This window comes from Odontesthes bonariensis, chromosome 14 (assembly GCF_027942865.1).
Source record: "Odontesthes bonariensis isolate fOdoBon6 chromosome 14, fOdoBon6.hap1, whole genome shotgun sequence".
Classification (NCBI taxonomy): Eukaryota; Metazoa; Chordata; class Actinopteri; order Atheriniformes; family Atherinopsidae; genus Odontesthes; species Odontesthes bonariensis.
This window is the reverse complement of record NC_134519.1, coordinates 22,284,600-22,307,325: the sequence shown is the minus strand read 5'-3', so window position 1 is coordinate 22,307,325 and position 22,726 is coordinate 22,284,600. Positions and strand designations below refer to the sequence as shown.

General features: G+C 40.8%; 3 protein-coding genes and 1 long non-coding RNA gene across 5 annotated transcripts in view; 3 read left to right on the top strand and 1 right to left on the bottom strand.

The window, feature by feature from the left end:
• Window positions 1–516: 516 nt before the first annotated feature.
• On the bottom strand, window positions 517–4,966 carry LOC142398348 (transmembrane 6 superfamily member 2-like). Its single transcript, XM_075482310.1, has 10 exons — window positions 4,514–4,966; window positions 3,710–3,813; window positions 3,532–3,629; window positions 3,295–3,398; window positions 3,123–3,205; window positions 2,908–3,032; window positions 1,947–2,048; window positions 1,745–1,837; window positions 1,527–1,646; window positions 517–1,432 (listed from the first exon to the last, which is right to left on the bottom strand). The coding sequence occupies exons 1-10, from the start codon at window positions 4,603–4,605 to the stop codon at window positions 1,223–1,225; spliced, it is 1,131 nt and encodes a 376-aa protein (XP_075338425.1). The 5' UTR covers window positions 4,606–4,966; the 3' UTR covers window positions 517–1,222.
• Window positions 4,967–7,294: 2,328 nt separating this feature from the next.
• On the top strand, window positions 7,295–10,988 carry LOC142398347 (uncharacterized). 2 transcript variants are annotated; one of them, XM_075482309.1, is made up of 5 exons: window positions 7,295–7,790; window positions 8,487–8,579; window positions 9,321–9,695; window positions 9,874–9,947; window positions 10,217–10,988. In XM_075482309.1, the coding sequence occupies exons 3-5, from the start codon at window positions 9,425–9,427 to the stop codon at window positions 10,274–10,276; spliced, it is 405 nt and encodes a 134-aa protein (XP_075338424.1). In that variant the 5' UTR covers window positions 7,295–7,790; window positions 8,487–8,579; window positions 9,321–9,424; the 3' UTR covers window positions 10,277–10,988. The 2 variants fall into 2 exon arrangements, 1 of the variants encoding a protein (XP_075338424.1); XR_012772783.1 differs by lacking the exons at window positions 9,321–9,695; window positions 9,874–9,947 and having other exon boundaries at window positions 7,305–7,790.
• A 5,260-nt stretch (window positions 10,989–16,248) lies between these two features.
• Window positions 16,249–18,115, top strand: LOC142399116 (uncharacterized). The gene is made up of 3 exons (XR_012772846.1): window positions 16,249–16,466; window positions 17,923–17,969; window positions 18,048–18,115. It is a non-coding gene; the product is annotated as an uncharacterized LOC142399116 (long non-coding RNA).
• Window positions 18,116–21,694: 3,579 nt separating this feature from the next.
• Window positions 21,695–22,726, top strand: part of LOC142399113 (myomegalin) — a 38,699-nt gene continuing 37,667 nt past the window's right edge. Inside the window, exon 1 of the mRNA XM_075483587.1 lies at window positions 21,695–22,213. Coding sequence (XP_075339702.1) covers window positions 22,013–22,213 — 201 coding nt within the window. The 5' untranslated portion in view covers window positions 21,695–22,012. The remainder of the gene's footprint in view (window positions 22,214–22,726) is intronic.

The window sequence follows — 22,726 nt, the reverse complement described above, 5'->3', positions numbered from 1 at the left end:
AGGCATCAATGTGAAAGTTGTGGTTGCAAAGAGATGTGAGACAGAGCTATGATGATCATCCAGTGTTTCCTACGCTAAAGGAGATCATAAAAGGAACCATTCATACTCCTTTCCTGTGGCTCAAAAACTGTCTGAGCCACAGACTTCCGATCAGTTTGCCATTAGATCAGTTGTGAGTGACAGTTCACCTAAATCCAGGGTTCACCTCTTATCAGTTTCACAACTGCAGCATTGCACTGCTCATAGTGCACAATGACATCACAGCGGAGGACAATATTGATCACTGAGGACACAGTGCAGTTAAGCTAGTAAACCACTTAGTTTTTGGAATCAATTCATTTGTGTAAGTTTAGAGGCACAGACATGCCGAAGGTGAAAAGCTCAGTGTCTGTGTCCACCTGAGAGAGACTCACCGCGAAAAAGGGAGGTGCTCAGCTGAGATGGTACATTGACGGACAGAACAATTTTATAGATCATTGAAGTTGTTTATTGAACAGGCCAAAAAGAAGAGTAGTTCAGTTTCTATAAATTTGGACCGTTTACACATACACACACAAAAAAAGAAGACACCCTGTTGTGCTTGAAGGAATGGTGATGAACATCTTGTATATCTTGTAAGTCTAGTGCTTTTGTACGCAAATCTTCAGCTTGACTAAGTTAAATGCAACTCGAATTAGTCGTCTTCCTTATCAGCAGTTCTTCAGTTATTCAGACTTTTAAATATTCAGTGGATTCTGTTGACATTCAATAAACACCCACAGTTTATACAGGACGAAAGCTTTGATAGTTTTTACTGACACGAGATTCCCAGTGAGTAAAAATATTTAGAAACAGTGGACCTGTGGAGTTTTTGATATGGTTTTCTACTAAGAAATAACCATATCCTCACTCTTATAGTGGTGCATAGCTGACTCATACGATCCAGGTTAGTAGTCCAAGTTTGGGAGGACACTAAGTGGGTATCACCTGAAAGCTGTGCGATCTGATAACAGTCCTCACCTCCATCAACAGCCTTATCAGGGTCCAACAGTCCATGGAGGGAGTGCCGGAGGTGGAAGATTTTGAACAGCTGACTCGGAAAATAATGTTCTTGGATTCCCTCCGAGTAATAAGGTTGAAAAGTGTGTGTTCAATGCAGTTTGTGCACAAAAAAAGTCCCATGAAAACAACACCTTTGTCACAGCGAGAAGTAATCCTCGACCGTAGGCAACTGGCGTGTAGTCTATTTTTTCTTTTTCTCCTCATCGGCCTGTCCCTTTGGAACAGGTTTCATAAAATAACCAGGGTTTGTGTGGCAGCGCAGAGCCAGCAGAACTGGAACAAGAGCGAGCACCACATTGAGGGTCATAACAGCCCACCGCTTATCCACTGGGGCTCTGTATGTGAAGGGAGTGCGGGAATGCAGTGATGCTCCGATATGGCACCATTGAGTCTAGAGAGGAAAGGAGGCGAGGAGGTCAGCAAGGAGCACCGACTTCTGCTTTTTCAATGAGTGTCAATGACAGAAAAAAATATAACCAAGTTACCTGAGCCATAGCAGCTGCTAAGAAGATGGTCCAGTCCAACATCCAGCTGCAGCCAGGAGTCTTTAGGCCATAGATGAGGACTGTGAGCAGGGGCACAGCGTAGAACAAATACACCAGCATCTAAAAGAATTGTGCCCAATAAGATAAGATATCCTTTTGAGCAAGAATACAGAATGTATTTGGTTGATCTATTTTTTTTTTTTGTCTCGGGGACTGACCATAACCCTGGGAAAGCCAACCGGGTCTTTGAGGTACGGCTCGTACTGATAAATGTAGGTGAAACAGGTGTCCAGAGGACAGTCCAGCACCACCTGGAGCACAACATAAAAACAGATACAGTATCGAAACACGTTAACTCGTGTCTGCATGAACGCAATCAGCACTGAACAGAGACCGCAAGCCTGGTGTTCCTTTACTTACAAAGCCTCTGAAAACACAGAAGGCTACGGCTCCCAGCAGCAGGAGACACAGAAGCAGGTCAGCAGGTCGAGACAGCAGACCTTTCTTCTGCTCCTCAGCAATCTACTCAACATACACACACACACAGTCTCAGGTAAAGTTGCTCCAAAAGGAAATCGTAGTTAAACTAAAGATTCCGTGGCCTCACAGAAATATGTTTATTTCAGTTTACATTTTCAAGTTAATGTGTTTTACTGAAATTTAAAGCCGCTGCTCTCAAACAGCAGAGGTTGTTGTTTTCAGTTTTCTTTCATTTTCTTTGATCAGATTGTTTAATGCTGGAACTCAGTTTTTCCCTATAAGTTGAAGAAGAAAGCAGAGGAAAAAAAAAATATCCACTACCACTACTTCCACTAGTCACACCCCAAAAGTTAAGGTGCTGCTCCCATAGGTGCTGCTGTAAATGTCAAGCTGACATTTTTTTTAAAATCATCTGTGAAAATGCTTGGCCAGGAGTCAAAATTATTCTTATCATTTTAATGTCTGATTTCATCTCCATATTTTCTGAATTAGTCCTCTTCAGAAACAACTGGACCAGTCATTGCAAAACTTACTCGGGATCATCCAGAGACTGTTAATGTCTGTGTTAATGTGGGAATTTGTTTAGATTTTGAAAAGCCAATCAAATACAACATGTCAAAATAGGTCATTTTGAAAAATCTGCAGTAACTCATTACAGTGTTGAAATGTCAACCTGAACTTGGTTTGCATGGGTACATGCAAATTTTCATATGCAAACTGGGAATAAGGAGATTCAAAATAATTACAAATCAATGTTTCTTTTCACAAAGATAAGCAATTTCACATTTTCACTTTAAACTTTTTTATATTTGCATGCAGTACTTGATTCCTGTTCTGCTTCTCACCTCTGGGTGTTTAAAGAATACTCAGTTTACACAGATCTTTACAAAATAAACCTTACCTTGTCTGCTGTGATGACTGGCATCTCCCTCGGTTTGCTAAAGAGCAGAGACGCTGCCCAGAAAGGCACCAAAAAGAAGGGGACGTTCCTCCAAAAGGCAGGTCGAATGTTTGACCCATACTTACCTGAACGAACGAGGACATTGTCAATATACGCTCGCTAACTACTTCTGCAGTTCTGACCAAACATTGTGTTTGAATGAAGGCAGCTCTCACCAATGACAACTCCTGGAATGAAGACAATTTGCTGAGCAATGGAGGAGCCCGCCCACAGAAGGCCCAGACTTCTGTAGGACTTCCTGTGTGGACACAAGATCAACAGGTTTCAACAGAGGTCTCATTGAACACAAAGCTGACAGGTTGTGATGGTCGTGAGGCAACAGTTTACCCTGTAAACATGCGGTGGATCATTGTAAGGAAGAGGCTGAAGTGCACAAGACCCTCCCAATAAGACATCATCACAGCATAGGCTGTACTAAGATGAGGCTCACCCTGAAAAGACAGCGCGTCATTCAATGAAATAAATTTTTTGTGACACATGAACTTCTTAAATCAAAACATTTATACATCAGAGTGTTAAAAAAAACAACAAGGACAAGGTTAAACTCAACAAAAGTCTCCTTACCATCTTAATGTAGAAGTTCATGAAGCCAGAGATGAACCCATCCTGCTCTAAAGCATTGGTCAAGCCCACCATGCAGGTGAAGGAAAACTCTGCAAAAACTTCACACACATACAAGCACAATGAAATAACAGCAATCTGCCTTTGTTTCGCACATTTGCATTAAGCTGCGTGTTTGTACCATAGAATAGAGGGTCCACTTTGGTCTTGTCTTGAACTGTGAGGAGGAGGAGGAGAAGAATCGACCCCAGGATAAACATTCCCATTCCCAGGATAGGAAGAGGTCTGCGGTGAAGGTGGAGGCATCCGTTTAATTTGAGCTAAAGCAATGGGTACACTGATGGACTGATAATAATAATAATAATAATAATAATAATAATAATAATGATGATACATTTGATATTCAATTATTTACTTGTTTTTCCTTTTGGCAAAAACTTGCAATATTCACTTCTTCTAGCTAAGAAGCTCAGAGTGGAAGGATTTTCGGAGCAAAACAAGCCATTTGCATGCTTCATTTGGTGCTTTATTGTATCAGAAAGATGCCAACTTTCTGACAAGTTGCTGATCACAGAATTACAAAGAGAATGACCATTAACTGATGAAAATTAGATCAAAATAACTGGTTGCAGCCCAAATTCCTCTCTCATATTGCAAATATTCAGACTGATGTCATAGGTTCTGAAGGTTGTACACTGTCCAAGTCACGTGATCTTGTGACTTGAATCATTCATGAGTTGCTCTAAACAGTCAACATTGATCAGGCTGGAAAATAATTCAAGCTTTAGTCAATTACCTGAACAGAGCTATATAGCATATTTCCTATTGGCTTCATTGGTTTTACTTTCAAGGCTTGTAAATATCCTGTTTTCTGCGGATTCTCAACAGTAATCATACACTCATTAACATCAGCGTGCCCAGAGTTAATGCAGCGGCCCATGAAGATTCGACAGAGATGATCTCAGAACATGCATCACACACTTACTCCTGAAACGCAGGGATGTTGTTCATTGTGAACAAAACTCCAGGAGCCAACAGGGAGAGCAGAAACACGCTGACTTCAACCGGCGGCCGCATTCTTGCAAACGTGCTGTTTAAAAATCTTAAATAACTTTTCAAAAATGTTCTGAATTAAATATTTCGAGCTAAACACGTTTATGGGCCGTCAAACGAGGCATGTCAAAGGCCAGCGTCCTGTCCACCGCAGCCGAGGAAGGGAGAGGATTTAAAGGAGTGCCCCTCGTTGCCTTTTGATCCGCGATGAAGCAACGGTGGAGCTCCAACACGCCTGATCTCCAGTAGTAAGTTTCAAAGTTCAACTGAGGACTCATCTTCTTCTTCTTATGCATCTCCAAAAGGATAGATATCTCCCAGCACATTACTGCCTCTTGCAGGCAGGTTGAGGCTTGGTAGGTTTATTTCTAAAGGCTGCAGACCGCATGTAATCTCATACCACTGCGTGTGGTGTGTGACAGAAAAGTTTCAATTCAGTCCCTCGTTGTGCTATGACAGCGTTTTTCAGAGTTTCCACTCTTTTGCACTGAGTCTACCTGTTTCTTGCACACGGCTCTTAGATAAAATGGCCCTCAAGTGCAAAACACAATGTTAGAGACACACACACAAAAAAACAGTGTGCTATAGAAAGCATACCGTTGTGCTTTGTGAAATATTATCATATCTTCAGTTTTGTTGTTGTTGTTTTGTTTTTACATTGCTATTTTTGTTTTGGCCCTTCAGGACCACTAGGCTACATCAAGGAGTCATGTCCAATCGCAATAACTTTAATGGAAAGCACCGCAAAGGCTGCAGAATCGTGAGTTATATAAAATAACTCATTTTTGATTTTGCCTGAAGTGTATAGCCAAAATGAACTCTAAGTTTGCACAGACTGCCACCTGCTGGAAACCATCCTGTCTGTGAGAGATGGAGTCGGTCCCTGCTGACATCTGGAAAAAGGTTGGGTACATTTTGGCCAGTTTAAGGTCCATCATAGGGCTAATCATGGAAAGATGGATAATCATTTACATCTATGTCAAGTTTAGAATCACCACTTACCCAAACATGCATGTTTTGGCTCTGAGGGAGTTGATAGGAGCACCCACAGAAAGTCCACACAGGCACAGAGACAACAAAACTCCACACAGAAAGTCTAGTCAGTTTATTTATGCATATTTAAAACACCAAAGATCTGCACCAAATCAAATTTAAAAAATAACCACACAAAATTATATAAGACAATAAAGCACTAAAAATGGAAGGACAAGTTACAAACAATAAAAGACTAGATTAAAATAATTGATCCATTAAGTATCGGAAATAAATTCAATTACCTAAAAGAGCAAACTGGCACATAGGAAAGCCCCACATCTGACAAGAGTTGGCGTTGTTCCATTCAAGCACTCGCATATGATCAACAGGATTTGGTAAATTGTCCTTGAATTAACAGACAACGAATGGGGTTGTGCTAAAATAGGTTAATTAAGTTTATGTTTGTTTTTTTTACATTTTTTAAATTTACTTATTTATTTTTGCACAGTTAAAATTACATAAAAACAAAGAAAGCAAATAATGTAAAGTGCAGAGAGAGGCAAAAAACCCAGATGGGCTTATTTAAAGCCTCCACCTATTGTTAAAATTTCATAATTATAAGGAATAGAAAATTAACCTACAGAGAATATTATATCTACATAAAGTAATAACGAACTGATAATAGAAAAAAAATATGTATAAATTCAACAACAAGTTATAATGACAATAACAAAAATAGCAATGTAAAAACAAAAATATGAACATGATAAAAAAGTGTGTTTCATGTATGAATTGGAAACATTTGATACAGAAGCAGTTGTTTGCCAGATGGGAAAAGCTATTCCATAATTTGGAACCAATACATTTGATAGTAAATTGACCTCTGCACGTAAGCAATCTTGGGAGGATGAAGATCTAAAGATTGTCGGGTTGAATAAGAATGGATCTGTGAATTTGATTTAAAATAAGTCTAATTTAAAGTGCTCTGGAAAGTTTTTATGACTTGAATATACCATAAATAAAACCACATATTTGAGAGATATTGATATCATGAATAGTAAGTATCTGGAGTTTGTGAAAAAGAGGTACAGATGAGGCACGTGTCATATCCAGTCTGAAGTCCAGTAGTCTGGCTGCAGAAAGCCATAAGATGAGAGGCAGGTTTAAACCCAGAACCTCTGGACTGTGAAGTATCGGTGCTAATTGTGCTAACAGCATTCCACTGTCATTCCAGCATTCCAGTAAACTCTTTCCTTGAAGGGGTTTTGTTCCCCTTTGAAACACTGAACTTCATTTTATGCTTTTGCCTTCTAATAGCATGCAGTTGGTGAACTCCTGTGACCCCTCGGTTCATTTAAGGAGCCATCTGTCCCGTTTTGTGTAAGATTAAGAACTCCTGCACATGTTGTTTCAAGACTTGATTAGATTCTGGATTATATCCGTCTGAGAACATAAAGTTCAGAACAAAGTTAATTATTCTTTTAAGCCAGGGTGTAACTTAAAATGCATCATTGTAAAAACATTTCTCTCACAGCCTGTGTACAAAAAACCTCTGGCCTCTACCGCAGTTTTCTGTGCATGTTAAAAAGAGGGCAAGTATTGTTGTGTAACAGCATCTTATGGATATGTAAAGGAGGCCCACACCTAATGCAACCTTATCTTCTGCAACAAAGCTCCTGAAGAGGATTATGCTGCTGTTGCCACAGAAACCTAGTGACCAGTGGAAAGTGAGAGTTGAGAGGGGTGGGGAGTCCGTGAAGAGAGTCGAAGCAGTTGGAGAGGCGACTATACACAACCCTTTGGCCACACAGCAGACAGACTTTTTTTTTCATTTGAGGTGACAGATTTTTTTTCACCTAGTCTGCCACCATGATAAACCCTTTGATCATTTTCATCGTTACTGCAAACACTTCTATAACCATCATTTTCTGGATCTTCCTCATGGGCGATGCCTACTTCAAATGGTTAGGGGAGCCAGAAGACAAACCGCAGAGGATTGTCAGCCCAGCCTGAGGGAGTGACCATGGATCTACCCGACTGAGTGACTGGGTTTTAATTTGCTTAGGAGCAGTGTAGCCCTTTTTTTGTGTAGTCAAATTTGCAATCAGTCTGCTTTCTTTTCTTTTCTTTTTCTTTTTTTCTTTCTTGGAGAAGATCTGGATACCTTCTGTAAATTCAATCGTACTATACTCGTAGAATCCTGAGAACGAGTGAGCAAGGAGTTCTTCTTTCAGGTAATCTCTATTGAAATGTACATGTTTTATTTTGTGTGAATTGTCCTCTTGTAGTAAGTGTTTGTCAGAGTGTAAATCAGCTGCTCAAACTGCACCACCCCTCAGGCTCAAACTGTTCCCCGGATGACACCAAAGGAACTCCATCTTCTGTTTTGCCGTCTACTGACTCAGTGAAAAGCCGGTGACTGTGACATGTGTCAACCAAATCCTGTCAAGGATTGCTTAAGAAGACCCTGATAGCGACACAGACAGGCCCCCTCCCTCCCCTTGACAGTCTCGTATCGAAACACATCCATTTCATATGCACCTTTGGTCTGCTTCTCCATCAACCTCCTCAGTCTCTCTCCACCGCATGGCAGACACCTTCTACTTTGGTCTGCATCCGGTCACTTGGTTCATTATAGTTATGAATGTCATTTTCACCATCATGGAATGGAAGTTTCTTAGGCGCGAGTTTTACACAATGGCGTCAACAAAAGAAGATGAGTCTAAGTCTTAGAGGAAAACACCATCATCCTGATCCTGATGCTGCACCATGAAGATCTGTGAGGATGAAAAAGCATTTGAATAACTCCTTAATTGCCTGCTTGTAGAAGAAAGGTTTTTGGGTTTTCATGTTAAGAGGTGCCACTACAGCAAGCCTTTTCTTAAATTAACTTAACCCTCTGTTGTGTCTTTGTTGTTGTTTATTTCCAGAGCTGTCACGATAGAATGCACCCCCATTTGGAAGCCCTTTTAACAGCAAGTCAAGGAAAAGAGCTCAGCAGCTGTCTCTATTCTTGACGACAGGTAATTCATTGTAGATTTTTCACACATCTTCCCTTACATCTCTCATTGTCTCATCTTTTACAAATGTATGTAAGTTGTAAAGAACAGCATCTGCTAGTTTTAGCTATTCGCTATAAATCAGTTAATTGTTTGACAGGATATTTGTAGAACATAGAAAAGAGGACCTGCTGTGCTTAAGATGAAGTTAAGCACGCATTAAGTGATGTCTATTTAAACAGCAGAGAAAGTAGTTTTGCTTAATTTGTATGTCATATGTACACAGATTTGTATGAAACATGGTGGAGGATAACCGTAAGCCTCTTTGGGGCATTACTGCCTCTCCTCACACACACATCTCTAATCCCTGCATAGAAAGCTGATATTGCTCTATGACCGACTCAATCCTGTTACCGCTGTCTGCCCTATATTCCCCGATCCTCTGTCTTACACCCCTCTGTCTCCTGGAAATTTGACCAAAGACCCCTGTGAAAAAGAGCAGAAGTAAGAAATTAAGGACTTGAGTCTTGACAAAATAGTTGGAGAAATAGCACTCGTATCCTATCAGCTCTTACTTGTCTGGTGGATTCCATTTTTATATATCTATTTATTGGGGGGAAGAACTGTGTGTTCATTTCTAAATCTCCTTAACATTTCCATCTCTCACACAAACCTGCCATTCTCCACAGCCCCAGAAAATGTTCACAATCTTCTAATGCTCAGGCCCTCTCCCTACTGTGATACCTCTTTTCCAAATATTTTCAGTGAAGGAAGGAAAGACGGATCAGCAACAGGACAATAAATCCGTCATCACCCAAAGAAACAGACCCTAAACCCTAACTGACAGCGTTTCAGAAAGCAGCTCAACCATGAGCCAGCAACCTGTGGCCCTGAATACCTCAGGAGGAGTTCAGCTTTTGAACCTCACCCAGCTGGTGTTTGACCACCGACGGCTCCTCCAGCTCTACAGAAGAAAAGAGGAGGAGGAGGCCTTTTTTGTGGACTACATCCCCCCAGCGAGGGATGCTATAACTCTCCCACGCAGTGTAGTCTATGTCCTGGTCGGAGTGGTGTTGATTATAGTGGCCACTTATGCCATAGTGGGTCACCTGATTAAAGACCTGATGCATGACCTGGCAGGTAACCTCAGGAAGGAACAGACGTCCTCCCTCACCTATCTGTCACTGTGTCCACTCTTGACGTCCATGTTCGTGGTGTTATTGAGTCCTTTCTGTCCCTGAGCTTTTGAGCTTGGGCTACATCAACGTGTTGTTCTTTCCTTCCCCCTCTTATGGCTAATTCTGTTGTTTCATGACAGTTTTCTTCATATTCACCCTGTGGTTTGTGTACAGTGGACAACCCCTCCAACGGTGTGATTGTCAGTTCATTAAGGTGAATGCCAACTGTGCAATTCTGAACAGTATACTGCTGTTGAAATAGCACCTTAAAGAAGCACTCCGGTTGTTTAGTTTTGACGCTCTAGAAATATCATTTACTTGCACCACATACAGGACTTGTTGAGACATAACGATGCTTAGCTTTGAGTTGGAAAAAAAAAGAGAAAATATTCTGCTTTTCCACAATGCAACTCAATAGCATGTTTTAAAACGGTGAAAGAAAGATTTCGTTGAGTTTCCTAATTATGTCGACTCTTCTCACAGACTGGATCTTTGGCCCCAAACCAGTGGAAGAGGATCCAGAGGGAGGGAGTGCGGAAATAGAGGAAGAGCAGCGGCACAGCATCTCCAGTAAGCTGACGGAGACAGGAGATGGGCTGGGGACGGAGAAAGAAAAAAATGTGCTGCTGCCTGGTTTCCACCAGGGAGACGGAGGCTGCCGCCATCCATCCACCACTCCTCCGCTGAGAAGCGCCATCACTTCATCCTACTCCGGAGAAAAAAGGATTTCCACTCATAGTGTGACCTTCGCCTGCTCCGTCGCCCCTTATGCCACCTCCCTTTGAGTTTTGGTCACTGTGTCACAGCAGTATCTCAGTTCATATCTGTCACAGGCAACATGTCTTTTCAATGCAGTATCAGTGTTCTCTTGCTTTAGTATTGTGCAAGCTGTTTGATGTAAAAACCCCGATAGTTGTAGTTTGTGCTCATGCACAAACAATGCTTTCTTTCTTTATTAAGTATTCAATGTAAACATTATCCAAAAGAGTTAATTTCATTACACTGCACTCTATTAATATGAATGGAAACAAATGATTAAATTATTGATTTGATATGTGAAACGATATTAATGTAAGATGTTTATGCATCATGCACAAAGATGTATGAAAACACACACTTCAAGTACACTGGTCAAACTCGATCCTCCTGTTACATTACGTATTGCTCTGGTGTGGGTCTGAAGACAATGTACATTTCTTCTCTTGTACTGGTGCTGGAGTAATCTTCCTTTCAAGTAAACAAGTTATTAATACAAGTGGGTTGTTGTGTCTTGTCTGCTTTCATTAATCCATCTCACCTTGTTCTAATACCTGCTTGTGTCAGGGGTGGTGACCTTAATTATAAAAGCCGAGGATTATTGTACATCATCCATGTCACATACGGTCCAGTGCTGATGTAAGCACAACTGGACTGAATAGATGGATAGATACAGAAAACAGAAAACTATGAATATCTTGGGGCCATCGTCGACAATAAGCTAACTCGGAGGCAAACTGCGAAGCTGTGTACAAGAAGGGGGAACCAGCGTTTCTATTGTCTGAGGAAACTGTCCTCCTTTCATATTGACAGTAAAATACTCACCATGTTTTACCTCTGCTTCATTGAATCTGTTATATCCTTTATCCTCTTGGTTCGGCAACCTATCCCTAAAAAATAAGAACTCCCTGAACCAAAAGCTAAACCCAGAATCCCTACAAACTAAGCACCTATAGAGGCTAGCTGGGTCTATCTTAGAAGATGGCTCCCACCCACTGTGGTGAATTTCAGCCTCTCACATCAGGCCGCAGGTAGAAAATGCCTGTTTGCAAAACAAAGAGATATAGAGAAACGTTAAATAGTAATTAGGCTATTGTTGGACTATACAATAACTTTTTAACTTATCAACAGTACAGCCTTCTTAATCTATCTATTTATTTATTCTGACCTGTTTTTGTATCTGCCATGATGGCTTTTATTCTGTGTTTTATCTTCTGTCTTTTGATACTAATAGCTTTTAGTATACTTTTTATCCATATTTCCATGTCTGAAGCGCTGTTGTCACTGTTGTGTCACTGTCTCTGTCGTTGTCCTACATGTTGTCTGTGTGTGTGTGTAAGTAGCCAACTCTTTTAAGTGCAACCAAATCTATGAAGGGTATGAGTAAAGTTACCTAACCTAACCTAAGATAGATAGATAGATAGATAGATAGATAGATAGATAGATAGATAGATAGATAGATAGATAGACAGACAGATAGATAGATAGATAGATAGATAGATAGATAGATAGATAGATAGATAGACAGACAGACAGACAGACAGACAGATAGACAACCTGTGCTCACAGTCATTCTGCTGTCGTTGAGCAGCTGCTGCAGCTTATCTATTTTCCATGTGCTTAGCTCGATGAGCAGACACGCCGGGAGTTTGTACTAGAAGACAAAATGAAGTGCTTCCTAAGGTGAGACAGATTTTTAATTCAAATTAGATTTACATATTGCAGAGTTTAGCCAAAAGCCTGCACATTAGAGGATCTTTGCCGTGATAGTTTCTATTCATTCAAGCTGCTAAACTTTCCGCAGCTTTGTTGTTAACAGTATGTGAGGTCAGACTCACACACTGTAGACTCTTATTTGGTTTTGAACATTGTAAACCATATAACCACATGTATCTCTTACAGATCTTTTTGCATAGAATGCACAGTCAGATTAAATCCTAATGCTGGCTTCGTAATGCTGCGATAGCTCTGAGATATTAAGTGGACTCGATGGATGACAGCGCAGACTACAACACAGCACTGGATGCACCAGTGGATGGTTTAAATATTCGTTACAGGGACGAAGATGGCACCATACTCTACGAGTCTTACATCCCCCCCTCTCGGGATGCCATCTACCTGCCTACCTATGTCTTCTACCTACTCATTGCCGTCTTAGTCGTGGTGTCTGTTCTTTATGCCATCATTGGCCACTTAATCAAAGACCTCATCCATGACATTGCAGGTTTGTTACTGTACTTGTAGCCGTTTTAATGATTTAAACAAGAAAACACTCAATGTTGTTACTGGGAGCGCTTTTCTTTGGCATCTCATTCTTCCCTCTTTCCTCCTTCTTTGTTTTCCAGACAGGCTGTTAGGGGAGCAGCCTGAGGAAGTGATAGTTAACTATTGCGAGGCCAAGGACAAGTTCATGGCGGACTGGTCCCCTGAAACCTCTCCTGAACTGGAAGCAATGGCTCGGGCAGAGGAGATTAAAATGGTTGACAGCGACTTTATGAAAGCCCCTGCCATCTGGATCCTCTCCACAGAACCACGAGCCGCCAGGACAGGACCCCGTGTGGTCTTTGAGAAGAGGACTTAGTCATGCAAAGGAAAATAACTGCAAATATTGAAACAGATAGAAGACCTCCGGCTGACACAGACTTTCAATGTTTATTGTGATGTATAAATAGATAAATAGATAGATAGATGACTTTATTCATCCCGGAAGGGAAATTAGGTATGATAACCAGTGATAGCTGATAATTGTGAAGAAACATTGTGAAAAAGAATTTCTGTCTAAGACTGAAAATGTTTTGAACCATGTTGTAATTATTGTGGTTTGTTCCACCTTTATATGGGTTATATGCTGCACTGGTCCTTTACTGACATCTACTGTCTTTTGTGGTCAAAACATATGATGCCAGACTAAATTCCTAGACTTATGACATTACAACAACAAAACAAAATAGAATCAATATGAGCATGCCGTACATGATATTTTATTTCCAAAATTACAGTTTCATAGCTTCAGACAGTTTTTTTTCCTGCTGAATGCTAACACATTTATCTTTCCTCTCTAGCATATGAGATAGTTGTCAATCTAGTACAACATGCACCAAGAGAAGATGCCCCAGTTGTATCTGCCTATCTATTTTTAATAAAGACAGGAAAACATTTTACAGTGTACAAAATGTTTTTTCAGATCGGTCATTAATATTTCACTTGGATTGTTTGTGAAAAAGCTTTTAGTTTCTGTATGAATTATAGAAACAAGAAAAAGCATTTGTCAGACTCATTCAAAACTTTTTCCCGTGTACTCAGATGTGTAGTCACAACATATACATTAACAAAGAACAGAAGCCTCAAGTGTCGCAAAATTTGATTATATGTTCATCATAGGTCCTAAACATAGCGGTTGCACTACCATATTATCAGATGTTCTTATCATTTTCTATCCCCCTTACTTAGACAACACTTGGAACTTAAATAACTTAAAGCCAGGTGTAAAGTTAGTTTCAGACTGTTGGCACAATGGCAGCAGCAGTGGCAGTTTTAGTTGTTGGATGTGTGTCACTGAGGATTCTTCATTCTAAAGTTGCTGTAATTTACCAGCAGCAGCAGGTCCAGTAAGGTGCTGTAGTTAGATATTGTAGTTTTCACTGTTTTTTTGTCGTATTTTATAAAATTTACAATTTACAATATAAATGGCTATTGTTTTATCAGTAACTATCTTTTATTTATGGTATGTAACCTGCATCATCATCATGTTTTTATAAACTATGACAGTACTACCATAACTACCTGGAATTAAAAAAAAAATAGAATAATACAAATACTACTACTATTAATAATAGAAATATCCATTCGCTATACCTGCTTTATAGTGCAGAGGATCACAAAAAACTTGATGCAGTCCCAGCTGCCATTGGGCAATAGTAACATGTTGGCCAAGTCACCAATAAACCACAAGGCTGACACAAAGATGTACAATCAAGCATGATTATATTCAGACCTACTGACAATTTACAGTTACCAAGACAGCACCTTTGCATGGTTGCCAACTGAATTTATAGAATAGAATAGAAAAATACTTTATTCATCCCCCAATGGGGGAAATTCAAATTAGTCAAGTAGTCTTTTTTTTTTTTTATATTTACAATGAGTGTGTATTAAAAAAAACAACAACAACAACAACAATAATAATAATAATAAATGACTGAATAAATAGATCAATAAATTTAAATAAATTTGAGAAGAACATATCAGCAGTCACTGTTAAAAAGCCTTATGGCTGTGGGAACAAAGGACCTCCTGAACCTCTCAGTCCTGCTGCGCAGCGAGATGAGCCTCTCACTGCAGCTGCTCCTCTGTCCTGCCAGGATGCTGTGGAGAGGATGTTTATTGTTCTCCAAAACAGAATCTAATTTCCTCCTCATCCGTTGCTCCACCACATCCCTGAGAGGGTCTAGCCAAATGTGTATGTGCACAGTGAACTCTGTAACTGTAAATGTAAACTGTAAACTTCAATTGACATAAAACATTTGGTTCCCCCCCCAGTGGATACCAGCTAACATTGGGACACTGAGTGGCAATAACAGAGCTGAAAAGATATCCACAACTCAACGTAATATGACACCAAAAGCTTTCAGTGTACTTTGGAAGATCAGATATTTTATTGTAAGAGAGAAGATGAACGAACGCCATCAAAATACAGTGCTGTTATTCACTCATAATGCTGCATCAGGCATACACAACACAAAGACGCACACCGGCAAGCACTGCAGAGCTAATCAGTGGCAACTACAGCCCACAGGAGGGCGCTGTGGTAAAGAAAATACAAATCAAATCACATACTACTTCATACATGGAATCTGTGAGCTGATATATGACTGCAGTGTTCTCACAGTGTCCTCTTGTTAGCTCAAAGAAATTATTTGGCTATTTGTTATTCAGACTTCACTGTTTATATTGCTTCTATAGTTTCAAGAGGGATTTTGTTCAAGGCATTGGCTCTGAGTACTCCATAAAATAACCACATAATCTCTGATTTTAGATGCATGGGAAGTAACCTCTGTAAAAAATGTTTCAAATCCACTCATCAATTACATCTGCTGACTTTTTTTGCAAAGAGAAAAAAAAAGCATTTAAAGAATCTTAGAATAACCACATGAAATATGGGATGCATGTGAACCTGTACGGCCCTCTCCTGTGGGATTTAGTTATTTGTGTGGTTCTCTCATATTCTGTCAGCACATTGGGTTTACATGTAATGGAATGGGCTATAGAAACAACATTGTTGTTCTCGATGTAGCCTATCAAAGTGATTTTATAAGTAAAATCACAGAAAATCACAGAAATTCGAAGTATTTCGTTAACACTCTCGCATTGTGTTTTTCTACCTTCAAAGAGCGATTCTGACACCATAGTTGTTGTGTAATTGTTCAGCTTAATGTGTATATTTATTCACCCAGACCTCGTGGTGTCCTGTCACAGCAAAAGCTCCAATAAGAAGTTTTATTTTGAACACAGCTTGAGGTGTTTTGTATTGGAAAAAAATGTGCTTTTGCCAGTAAATTACGAGACAACTCCACGTTTAGTTGTTTTCTGTCTTGAAAAGCGTTTCCTTTCTCCTCTGTGGTGGAACAAAAGGGGCTCTGCTCTGTTGTGTGGGGGCTCGGCAACCTCCTTGTTCGCGTTTCGGGGCGCGCATCCTTTTCCAGGACACACACACACACACACACACACACACACACACACACACACACACACACACACACACATCTCCTAACCTGAACGGTGTGGAGAGCGGCGACGCGACCGCTGCAGATAACATGCTCTTGTGTAACGGCTGTAGCTTCTGCTCACTGGAACGGTCATAATGGACGGGTGATTTGAAGGCAGCGGCTTTGCGGCATGGATGCCCGCTGACTGAAAGATCAGCCTTTATGGATTGGAGCTCATCATCGCCGGAGCAAATCTGGGGAGAGTCAAAGAGGTAAGGTGGGATGTGAATCGTGTGCTGGAGGGGGGGAGACACCGCAGCGGAAACTGGCGCTCATTGGATATTTTATTTAAAAAAAAACCTTACAGACAAACCGTAGTCGGACATAACCAGACCATCTTCCCGTTAGGATGGTGAAACCTATTGTTTGGCATGTCATACAGCAGGCCATTTTCTGCACCCATCTGGCTGTAGCTATCACTGCTGCTTGCTTTATGGATGGGGGATAAAGCTATTGAGGCCGCTATTGACTTTGATAGGAGGAATGTTTTCCTTTTTTTTTTTTTTTCCTCAATGTATCCACATTTGTAGAACATTCTCGGATTAAACTTGTGCTTCCTGAGGTTGATTTGGACCTAATTTGCAGAACGGAACATACATTTTGATGCAGTAGGATAATAGGGCAGTTAAAAAAATGGCCCAGTTCTGCATTTGGAAAACAGCCAGGGAGACACTTAATGCAGATGGCCTAGAGGTGATTCCTCCACTCATACATGGCCAGATAAAAGGATGAAATTTTTTTTTACTTTCACTCTCCACAACGTCGGGTATTCTACACGTAATGCTGGTTTAGTAATAGCAACCCGCTCAAATTCTCAGTGCAAATCACCATATTATATCTGGGTTGCTGCATCACAATGAGCCCTCCCTCACACAGGGACACTGTGACCATATGGACCACCTCACTGGTGTTTGCATTAAGAAAACAGTTGTGAAATGCGAAGCCCTGCCCATCACAGCAATGTTGCACACAACTATTTACCCACCTGGTGGACTTTAAAATCCGAGGCATGCAGCAACTGTCTTTACATTTAACGACCCAAGCAGCAGCTGTCAGAGGAATTTATCGTGCACTGATGGGCTGTGAAGTACTGCATCAACAGAAAATAATGGGTACACAGTACTACTGTATGTTTGGGTGTAGGGGCTTTGTTGCATGGTCACTGATATGCCACTGACATTGTGTTTTGGTCTACTTTTATTGTGTGCTTTCAGTTGCATTCAGTGCATTTTCCTGCACCCTGTTCGGGTGTAGTTCTAACTAGATAAAGACAAGATTGTAACCACAAAGACAAAGTCTTTGTTGCTGGGCAGCAGATATTCAGGGTCAGTTGAACTCTGACCCAGAGGCTCCTTCCAACACCTCCTATCTCCCCTGCTGAGACCCCCTGATGACTCCCACTCCTCTACTGAGGTGCAAATGAGGTCATGCCGTTGTAATGAATAGAGTTTAGGAGCATTTTTGATATAAAGAAAAGGGTTTTGTTCTCAAAGTGAGGCTGCTAGTTGCTTATTTTGTGTGATGACACAGCAATGAACGTTTCAAAAGTTTAAAATGTTGCCGGTGTTGGTTAACATGTCCCTTTTTGTTTGTCACTCTGTCTCTTTTGTGTGCTTTTTCTTTTGTTTTGTTTGCTGCTGACTTTGCATTTTGCCGTGTCTCCTACAGTACTGTGGAAGAGGAGTCCTCATCCAAGACCACAGGTCACATGACAGGTAGCTCTCATTTATATTAGGTTGGAATAAATCCAATTAACTTTCGTTAATCCGATTAATTGTTGTTTTCTTTTTCAGATTTGTGCTGTGATGGAACAGACAACTCTCCTCCTCTCCAGCCTCACACACTCAAGGAGTTCGAACAGGTGAGGTGCTTTTTTTTGTTTTTTGAAAGATGTGTGAGCTGGATGTGAGTGTGACTACCTTTTTCTTTTCCTCCATGACGAATAAAATTGTATTTGGATAAGAATTATAACGTGCTCTACAGTGCCATCATGTGGCTCTATATGTTTGCTACAAAAACTAAGTAAGTGTTGAGTGATTTGCCAAAAATTTGCGCACAAATCCAAACTATGTGTAGAACATGCCTTAAAGAACAAGAGGGAGTATCTGCAGCTGGGAATGTGGGATGGAAAACACCCAGAACTCTCCTGGTATTTTTAACTGCCTCCAGGTACTCCATGGCCCACTTTGGGTTTCCATTCTCCTCTGTGCTATTACTGTAAAGAGGAGACTGAATATCGTGCAGAAAGTCCATTAAAAATGAGTTTTAAAGCTTGGCAGCTTGGTGCTTGTGAGCAGAGAGAGTCCTACATGTAGTGCTTTTTTATTCACCGACACTTTTTCTGTACATAATACATCACTGAAGTCAAGGAAGTGTTGAGGTGAATTAAAGAATGCCACAGAAAGTTTGTTGAATTTGCAGAGAATCAGTGGCTTTTTTCCGCAGTTGTTGTTTGCGTGTGCACTTTACAGCAGGAGCTGTTAGGTGTGGACAGTGGCACAAAAGCCACAGTTGCATCCACAGGCATCTACAAAGAGTATTTCAAAGGAACACGTGGACAATTTGTTTCATGTACTTTCTTGCTAGAGAGTAATAAGAGGAAGGCTGAAGAGAATGCATACGGATGGTTAAGGCACGCAAATGAATGTCCCATGTTTTATTACATGATGAAGGACACAAGATAACAAGTGTAATAAGTGTAATTTAATGAGCTTTAGGTGACGGTAGGTCGTTTTCTATAACCTCGGGCTGATTTTAGCATCATAATCAGCACCCGAACACATGACTTTTAATTAAGCTGTCAGTGAGCTTGAAGCAAAATGTATTTCCCCCAAAAAATCCTCCATGTCAACGTTTTGCCACGATATTGAGTTATGTTGAGCATGTTAACCTTTTTTTACCTGGTCAGCAGATCTGCAGCGGTACCGTATATATCTCTCCATTTGCCATTTGTCAGCTGTTGTTAGCTCTTTGCTTTGCCAAGTAGAATAAAACTGTCGCAGGGAACCTCTGATATGTTCATCTGATAATGTCTTAATGGGTGTGAAGGTACTCTCATGGGAATTAGTGTAAATTGCCCAATTGCAGACTTGCCGATAACATCAGAAATTCAAGCTATTTGTAGAACGATCAACGCAAGTATGGCTAAATCTATGAAAAAGTCCTGTTAAAAAGGGAGGTGTGGCAAACCAGTGCCAAACTGAGGAGCACCTTGACCAGAGCTGGAGTTATTTACATGGCTGCCCTCCATGGATGTGTCGCTTTTACACTTGACACAAACACTTGGAAGCACACGCACACACATATTTACACACCGTCACTCCTATTTATTTGTCTTTGATCGAGGGCTGTAACACGCATATGTGTGTGGGGTCGAGCACGCTCTGTGTACATGATGTCAGTCCTAATGTTATGGCGAGGCTGGTGTTGGCGCCTGGCCTATCTTTGCTCTGAATTATTTAGTAACAGGGTGTAACGTGACACCATAATAGTGACACTGAATGCATCACGATCTAAAAATGATACAACTGCTGTGTCTCAGTCACTATCGTGCAAGCTTGTTTTGTTTGGCTTTAAAGGTCTGTCGTTGTTTTATCACGATGATAAAACGGCTCATATTTTCTAAAGCCCCCTGATTCATTTTACTGCTTTCAGTTGTTTCAGTTCACTCTTCTCTCTTAGGGACATTCAGGGATTCACCACTCTCCAGGATTCAGGACACGTTCCTATTAATAGCACGGCGGCTCACTGCTCCCAGGTCTCCTATTTCTACCAACTTCTTCCCACTCACCTGTTTGTCCCGCTCCCACCAGCCTCTCTAACTTTATTTCCCAGCGCCAGTTTGCCTTTGTCTGAGAAGTTTCTGCTTTTTAGTTCAGCTGTAGAGCTGTGACGGTGTCTCCACCCAAAGTGTCCAGATCTTTTAGCCAAATAACTTTTTGTTGTCAATTAGGTTTCTTCCTTACTGTTTGTTGTCTGCTTCAACCACAAACCTAAAGATCAGTAAAGACAATCATATGTTGATGAATGCAACTATACAGCAAGCTTCTCCATTTTGGGTCTGGCTAAGTGACTATGATGAAGGGACAGGCACTGTTTGTGCAACAGTAAAGATGAAAGGTAAAATGTTACTATATCAATCTGGATTATTCAGTACAGCAGAGAGGCTTATCAGCTTGTCCAAAATGATCAGACAGAAGCATCCCCTGGGCAAGTACATTTTTGGGATAAATATTGTGGAAATATTTTCTTAAGAGGTTCCTTACATAACCTTTACCTATATAATGGATTTATCTACACACTCAAAGACTCAAAAGAGAAAACCAAACCTGCCAAAAGAACAACTAATGTGGTTGCGTTTTAAGGTGCAGTACCATTAAATGGCCACTAGCTTCTAAATGTCTCCAACTCTCAAAGATCAACAATCAAAAACCAGCAACCTCTGTCACCCAATACTCACCCAATAAATTTGTCCAACAAGTCATCATATAGTCATGACCTACGTTTTCTTCCTCTGATGAGCGGGTATCCTTTTGTACAAATATGGTTGTTTCTGAATCCAAAATGACAACATTTAGCAAAAACGGCTAAATTCTATATTTACGGCATCAAAAAGGCAGTTCACAGCTCCTGTCACGTCATAGTGGCTTTATATGGTTCTTATATTTAGTCCAGGCTTGCTTTTTCTTGGGTAAAGAAAAAGCTGACCTCATGGACAATTGTAAGTTCAGGTTTGGACAATAGAAGACCCAGAATTAAAGCCAATGTGGAACCAGGGCTGTGGTTTACAACCTTTATTTAAAAGCACTGTCCCTTAAGTTGCTTTCAAGAACGATCATGTGATTCAGATCACTCATAATGTGGCGTATAGGGGATACTGATACTGAACACTACAAAGTGGAATGTAATTGTATTGTGTCTCTGCAAAGTCAAAGTGAAATCTACAACGAAGACTGCAAGATATTCTTTTCTCCTGTTTTGATCAACCTGATCATTGTATCAGTACACTGAGTGATCTACTACAGAAGAAACAATTTGATTGACTCACTGTCTAAAATACCAAATTAGAACAGACTACAGTTAGATTAACATGTCCCTACACATCAGCTGATGCGGACCATGTAAAAAAAGTTACAAAAGTACATATTATTTAGATTGATTGCTTTTACTTTCCATTCATCTGAAAGGAAGAAAGCAAAATAAACGGGACAGAGTTCAACTCACATCTGTCTCCTTCTGTCTCATGAAATCCTTGTTTGCTATTGTCAGCTCTCCATATTTGCATAGGGGTGAGATTTCTCTTAATACTGTGTCACAAGCGCCTGGAAGCCCTTTGCGTCCCCTTCCCTCCTCCCTCCTCCCCTCCTCTCCCCTTCCACCCATCTCCCCTGGCAGTCTGGGATTCCAGGGATGTCTCCCCTACAGTAAAATAAGCTCCTGCCCCATCCTCAGGCAGACCACAACACACCATGGAGCTGCCACGGCTGCATCTCTGACCACTGGGCTGCAGAGTGGCCCTCTGCACTGCAAACGCCCTGAAAGACTCTAGCGTGTGTGTGATTGTGTGTGAATGTGTTAGCTTCGGTGTGTGTGTGTGTGTGTGTTTTAGTAGGCTGTGTCCCTATGCCCTGTTAGAGGATGCATCTTTATAAATGATTTTATTTTTCCGACGGTATGCTTTTATTTACAAGGCAGTAGCATGTCAGCCTGTTACTGGACTCTAACAGAGGAAAAGCCCTGATGGTTGCTTTCCTTTAAAATGGACTCCGTTTTCCCTTATGAAACGGAGACGTCCAAGGCGACGGTGTCCTTGACGGTTATGTCTAACGGTTACCGTACTTTATCACAGCACCTGAATGACCTGAAGAAGGAGAACTTTAGCCTCAAGCTCCGCATCTACTTCCTGGAGGAGAGGATTCAGCAGAAGTACGAGGAGAGCAGTGAAGATGTCTACCGCACTGTAAGTAGAAACTCTCTCCTTAAATGCTACCTTGTACCAATAGGGACTGCAAGTGGTCGCTCTTCATCAGAAAAGGGTCCTTTCATGAGCAAAACAGTAGCAGCATGAGCTAATTATTTTTCCTTTACAGAGGGAGTTGGATCTGAGTTGTTGATCTGAAGAGTTTGATTGCGCCTTTATCATACTTAATGATTTTTTTAGCTTCCTCAGTTTGTTGACCCAGCTGTTACACTGATCTGGCTGAGGTGATGCAGCCTGCCGTGTATTTGTTGAAACAGATCTGCCCCGTAAAGGCTGGAGTTTGTTTAACGCAGCAGTTCCTGCGCGTTCCTGCCCCTCATCTTTGCTCTCCATTGGTAGTTCACACCAGGATTTGTAAAACTCTGATGCCCAACGGTCAAATTTAATCAAATAATCTCACCTGACAAGTTAAAGTGCAACTATGATTGCATTTGTGAGACTTTTTTAGGAACTTATGGAATGACATGAAAGACATGAAAAGACATGAAAAAT